Source organism: Carlito syrichta, unplaced genomic scaffold (assembly GCF_000164805.1).
Source record: "Carlito syrichta isolate Samal-C Ts95f unplaced genomic scaffold, Tarsius_syrichta-2.0.1 Scaffold306601, whole genome shotgun sequence".
Lineage (NCBI taxonomy): Eukaryota > Metazoa > Chordata > Mammalia > Primates > Tarsiidae > Carlito > Carlito syrichta.
In genome coordinates, this window is record NW_007250697.1 from 219,087 (window position 1) to 225,760 (window position 6,674).

Sequence of the window (6,674 nt, forward strand, 5' to 3'; positions counted from 1 at the left end):
GAACGGAAAACAAGGAGGCCAGCTGCATAGCATGCTACATCCTACCTCATGCCCAGACCAGGAAGTGGGTCCCATATTGGTTGCCCACCCACAGTGACATTGCCTTGCCTGGTGATCATCTGCCTGTGATCCACTATACCACCAGATCACCTGCAGACTCCCCCATAATCTGCCCTGCCTCTGACTAGCACAAGTCTAGCAGGTCTCTGGGTTATAATGGGCCTCTTGGGGATATAACTTCAACCTGTACCACCCTGAAGAGAGGGGGAATGCAGCCTGCTGAAGCCCCTCTTGGGACAAAAGGAATGTGGGTGGCACCAGTTGAAGGAGGCAGCACCAAAGCCCAAAAACATACTTGAAGAGGGGACCATCTCTTGCCCCCCACCCCTTTCCCCAGTGCACAGTTGCAAACCCAGGGCAGCTTTTCCTGTTGGAACCCAGAAGCTTTGGGAAAGGAAACCAGTTCCATCCTTTTCAGGGGTTCTACCCCCTCCAAACAGACAAGAGCACACAGGCGGAAGGCACTTATGTCTTATCTGCCCCCAATACTGAGGGCCAGCTCATGAAGACTGAAGAGCCTATCAGCCAGCTCTTCTCTTAAGAGTTGAACTTTATGTAAACATGTAAGAGGCAAGACAGGTTATTCAAGTTATTAAATTGAGACTATTCTTGTAGCTAAACATGAATAGGGAATTTTCACTCTGCAGGACAGCAAATATACTGTTAGATCTTACTGAAAATTCATTCAGGAGCAGAAAGAACCATATGGACAGTAGGTGAGAAGGGTAGGAACCCAAGATTTTCTGATTGAACTCAGCAAATCCTAGTTGTTCAGTGTACTAATAACATAGGTCTTAGTCTTTCCTTCACAGCTGGAATTTAGAATATGAAATTGTATGTTTAGTGGAGATTATAATAACTAATTATAGGAGGCAAATGCATAATAAAATAGTATTTGTGCTGAAGAGTATGAGCTTATAACATATAACATTTATTCAAATATGTTTACCCTGTCATCTGGTAGTTTAATAAGCCCCTTTCCTTAATATCTTGCATTACAAAAGTTGCCAGTTAATGTTTGACTTTGGAATAGACCTAATCCTAGTTCATTTTAATATGTGACTTTGAATTTCAAATAATCCTTCTAGTTTAAATACCAAGCAGACTCAAGAAAGCTGAGTTCATTTTAAGACCTGAACATGGATTCTTATTTTATTTGTAGAAAAATTTTAATAACCTCAGAGATTTCAGACTAAATACCATAAAAATGAAAAAGAATTTTATTAATATATTTCTAACTCAGTAATGCCCCAGTAATATTTATAAGAAAAGCAAAGGAACTTCCATTGGAGGTCTGGAAAATCGCATATGAAAAGTCTCATTTACATAGAGCTACAATCATTTTGGTTTTCTGAAGCTACATAGCACATACCTGGTCTTCAAACTTTGATATGCAGCATTGCCTGTGGTCTCAAGCACGTCATTTTCAATCTGAGAAGCACTATTCAGCTACTAAAAAATCATACATTGTCCCACCAGGTTCTTTAGAGCTGCCACCACCTCCTTGTTCCTCAGGCTGTAGATGAGAGGGTTTAGCATGGGAGTGAGGATGTTGCTGAACACAGAGAGAGCCTGATCCTGCTCTGGACTATGAGAAGAAGTGGAAGTCATGTAGATGAATATGTTTGGGCCAAAGAAGAGACTCACCACTGTTAGGTGGGAAGAACAGGTAGCCAGGACTTTTTTCCAGCCCTTGACAGAGTTCATATGGAAGACAGTGAAGAATATGAGAGTGTAGGATGCTGTGATGAGACTAAAGGGCAAAACAAGCAGCACAATGCTTGTCACCACCACTACTAACTGATACACTGAAGTATCTTCACAGGCGAGCTTAATGAGGACTGGAACCTCACAGAAGAAGTGGTGTATCTCCCTTGACCCACAGATACTAAAATGCATTGGGTAAACTGTATGGATAAATGAACTTACAGAGCCTCCAATCCAACACCCAGCAACTGTGTACAGACAGAACCTTGGGCTCATGATCGTGGGATAACACAGTGGGTTGCAGACAGCCACATAGTGATCATAAGCCATAAGGGTCAAGATGAAGCACTCTGACATTCCCAACATCAAGAAGAAGAAACTCTGGATTCCACAGCCAATCCACGATATGGTCTTTTCCCCTGTGAAAAAGCTAAAAGCCATCTTTGGGACAATGGTGGAGGTTAATGTCAAGTCAATGAGGGAGAGTTGACTGAGGAGAATGTACATGGGTGTATGGAGATGAGAATTCCCCCAAATCAAGAGAATCAGAAGTATATTTCCAAGGAAGGCAAGGATGTAGGCAAAGACGATCATGGCGTTGAGGATAACCGAATGCTGAAACTCAGGAAAGAGTCCCACCAGTATCCCACCAGTATGAAGTCAGTTACGGAGGACTTTTTCCCACCTACCATGCCTGCCAGAGTCCTATTCCTGCTGGGTGTGAGATTTCCTGAAGGAGAGACGGAGTAGGTGAAAGAAAGAACTTACGACGAAATAATATACTTGGACACCTGCTTGCAGGCCAGATGCCTGCAGGAGAGATGACATTTACTGTTAGTTAACAGAAAGCTTTTATACCGTTCGTAAAGGGGCAAGACAAAGAAAATTCCTTCACGTACATTAGTTTTTAAAAGTTACCACCATCTAGTGGTCTTAGAAGCAATAAACAAGCCAAGAACACTATCTACTTTCAGTCAATGAGTCTTATTCATAAAGCCAGAAATGATAGTTTTAGCCCAAAGTCCCAAATTACAGTCCTTGAAATGTCTCAAGAAGGTTTCCAAGTGCACATTTCTCCATGTATCAGGAGTTTTCTCTCTGGAGCTTCTATGACCTTCAAAGCTTTGTAATCGCCTTTCTTGTCCAGGTATCTTCGTTACTTTTCTCTTATCCTGCAGTGTATATTTCTAAAGAAAACCCCAAAGAAGCTTTTAGTGATGTTTCCCAGGCCCCCAAGGTTGCTCTCTGTATTTAGTTAATTTATCATAAAAGTATCCAATTAGTATAATATGAATTCAGTGAAAACCCACTCTATATGTGTTAACTAAAAATTTTAACTATTGAATTAAGTAAAAACCTTAACGATTAATCTTCATCCTAAATCTATGAAAACAGTGTTATAAATCACCTACATAACTCCCAGATAAGTATTAGAACTTATAATGAATTCATAATGAACTTACTATAAACTTGTGCTTCTAAAAATCCTTATGTCTAAACACTAAACTACATAATTCTAAATCAAATGAGTGAATATACTTATATCATTTTTACTCAAGCAATATTTAGTAACTTATAGCCAAGTGAAAGAAAGCATTCTGGATGTGCTTCAGAGTTCAGCCATTGCATATGTTAGAAAAGGCCAAATGGCATAGTGGGAAATGGAAAAATGAACCATAACATTCCTAGGTTAGCTGTGAGTACTTCCCATAAACATGCCATTTTCTTCTTCCACGACTGCACAGAATTCTTTGGCCATACCAACAGCAAAGACAGAAGACAAAAGGACTTCAGCTGCCGGAACTTGCTTTGCGGCCTGGGGTCCTCAGCGCACCTGGACTTTGTCAATCAGGCTGGCCTCCAAGGCTGGCTCCCAACACATGCCTCTATAAGAAATCCAACAGGAGTGGGTAATGAATAAAATGAATTAGAACCACTGACATTTGGTACCTGTGGGTCAAAAATTTTATAACTTTCTTTCCAATTCTAGGTCTTCAGATAATGTCTACCATCATCTGATCAGAGACATTTTACCATAATTTGTTGAACAATTGCCTAAACTTTAGTTAATAGAGGATATTGAAAAGAATAATAAACTTCAGTGCCTCTTATCTTCCACTGAGTTGACTTTCTTCTTTTTTTTTTATTGGATAATTTTTTAAAAATAAGTTAAACTGTATGGAATTAAATGCAAACAAAATGTTAATTAAACAAGTAATTTAATTAAATTAACTAAAATACCAATTTAATAAAGCAGTGTATAGTTCTAAATCTTAAACACAATACTCATTTAATTTCTAAACCATTCTGTGAGGTATTTATCTTTGTGGAATCTGAAGTTTTATGTAACTTTCCCAATGTCACACAGAAGTTTCAGAGGTTAGAAGTTTCAGAGCTTAGACATGGTCCCAAGTGATTTGGATCCAGAACCATTGACCTTGAACATCATTTTTCATCCAGCTTTTCAGCTTCTTCTCAGAACACCTTGAACCTTGTAAAAACTGTGGACCCACTTTTTAGAAATAGGCACCTGGCCAGGCTTGGTGTCTTAGCCCGTAATCCTAGCACTTTGGGAGACCGAGGCAAGTGGATTATCTGAGCCCGCAGGTTTGAGACCTGCTGGGGCAAGTTGGTGAGACCTTGTCTCTGCAATAAATAAAAAATTAGGTGCGTCGACGTCGGCCCGCCCGCCAGGCTGCTTCCACGGGCCGTGCTCGCTCTCTCGGGCTCCGGGGGCCGGCGCCTCTCACGCTCCGCTGGCTTTTGGGCCTTGGGTCTCCGCCTGTCTCCCCGCGGGCCGTGGCGACATGAGCAACAAAGAAGGATCAGGAGGGTTCAGGAAAAGGAAGCATGACAATTTCCCACATAACCAGAGAAGAGAAGGGAAGGATGTTAATTCGTCTTCACCCGTGATGCTCGCCTTCAAACTATTTCAACAGGAACTTGATGCAAGACATGACAAATATGAGAGACTTGTGAAACTTAGTCGGGATATAACTGTTGAAAGTAAAAGGACAATTTTTCTTCTCCATAGGATTACGAGTGCTCCTGATATGGAAGAAATATTGACTGAATCAGAAATTAAATTGGATGGTGTCAGACAAAAAATATTACAGGTAGCACAAGAGCTGTCAGGGGAAGACATGCATCAGTTCCACCGAGCCATTACTACAGGACTGCAGGAATATGTGGAAGCTGTCTCTTTTCAACACTTCATCAAAACACGATCATTAATCAGCATGGATGAAATTAATAAGCAGTTGATATTTACAACAGAAGATAGTGGGAAAGAAAATAAGACCCCTTCCTCTGATGCACAGGATAAGCAATTTGGTACTTGGAGACTGAAAGTCACACCTGTTGATTATCTTCTGGGAGTGGCTGATTTAACTGGAGAGTTGATGCGGATGTGTATTAACAGTGTGGGGAATGGGGATATCGACACCCCCTTTGAAGTGAGCCAGTTTTTACGTCAGGTTTATGATGGGTTTTCATTCATTGGCAACACCGGACCGTACGAGGTTTCTAAGAAGTTGTATACCTTGAAACAAAGACTGGCCAAAGTGGAGAATGCTTGCTATGCCTTGAAAGTCAGAGGTTCAGAAATTCCAAAACATATGCTAGCAGATGTATTTTCAGTTAAAACAGAGATGATTGATCAAGAAGAAGGCATTTCTTAGAATCACATTACTGTTGTTATTCTCTTGGGAACTCCCAAGAAAGACCAATTTTTAAGACTGTTATCTAGTATTTCATTTGACTTTATTGTGGCTTTTACATAGAAACATTTTTAGTTGTACTTGTTTTAAATTGTATACAAGCTGTACATAAAATTACCCAAACGAGTCATTTCTTATACCTTAGTCATGAAAGTTTGTGTACAAATGTTTGCATATATGCCTGTTTGCATTTTTGCTGGTTAACCTTCTTCATTTATCTTTGCAATGTGAACATGCTTTAGAGTGCACTTTCTGCCATGCCTATTTTAATTTACTTTGTATGAATTTTGGAATGGTAATTTTTAGTGGAAGCCATTTATAATTTAAGTTGGCGATTTATTGTATATAGAAAAGACTTTTTAGTTAAACTTCTTTTTTAGTTTAAATGTCTTGTTAATATTGTGCCAAGCCTTCCAAATAGGCTTATTCCATGGAAGAAGAGTTAAAAATTAAACAGCTACCAATATGCTTTAATTTAAGTACAAGTTCATGAAGTATTATAGTGAAAATTTATATTCTTAATTTGGCTAATTTTAGGCCATTTAAAATTTATATGAAACAGCGTTCTAGAAAAATTGACATATTCACATTTTACTTTCTTCATTTTTTGTCCTTTATCACAGAAGATCAGAGAGAGAATTGGAGCTAACATTATAATATTTTCACTGGTTAAGTTGAATTGGTTTATATACTTACACATACAACTGAAAAGCTTTTAGTAGTGATTATTTAGCAGCTTTTTTGTTGTCATTATATTAGGCATGTTTGGAGGCTTCCCCGTTCTAATATTTATTACAAATTACATTTATATAATTGTAATGAAGTTTTGAAATACTAAGTTAATCCAAACCTTTATAGTTATCCTATGGTGTTAATTGAAAAATTACATAAAAGTTGCCAAAGAAAATGCATCATGTACAATTCAGCAATAAGACAATTGTCAACACAGTTGAGGATAACAATGGTGGTCTCTAGTAATATTTAAAATCAGAATTTACCTACTGAAGTTCTAGATTATTACTTATGAGATGAAACTGACTTGAGCATGACACTATTGGCTAACAAGCAGACATTTCTAAATGATTTTGTGAATTTTGAGAATCTAGGTACTGGATTTTATTTTTTAAAGATTAGCTCTGTTTGTAAGGGCTGGTTCTTTGAAAATGTAATATTCAAAAAAAAGATCAC

The 6,674-nt window shown here is 38.6% G+C and overlaps 1 protein-coding gene across 1 annotated transcript; it reads left to right on the forward strand.

Annotated features, from left to right (window-relative positions):
- The first annotated feature begins 4,441 nt into the window (after nucleotides 1-4,441).
- TSNAX (translin associated factor X) lies at nucleotides 4,442-5,854 on the forward strand. The gene has a single exon (XM_008063155.1). The coding sequence runs from the start codon at nucleotides 4,575-4,577 to the stop codon at nucleotides 5,445-5,447; it is 873 nt and encodes a 290-aa protein (XP_008061346.1). The 5' UTR covers nucleotides 4,442-4,574; the 3' UTR covers nucleotides 5,448-5,854.
- The last annotated feature ends 820 nt before the right edge of the window (nucleotides 5,855-6,674 follow it).

Bases quoted from the DNA above. Each gene is read 5' to 3' on its own strand.
- TSNAX (XM_008063155.1), top strand. From the start codon at position 4,575: ATGAGCAACAAAGAAGGATCAGGAGGGTTCAGGAAAAGGAAGCATGAC.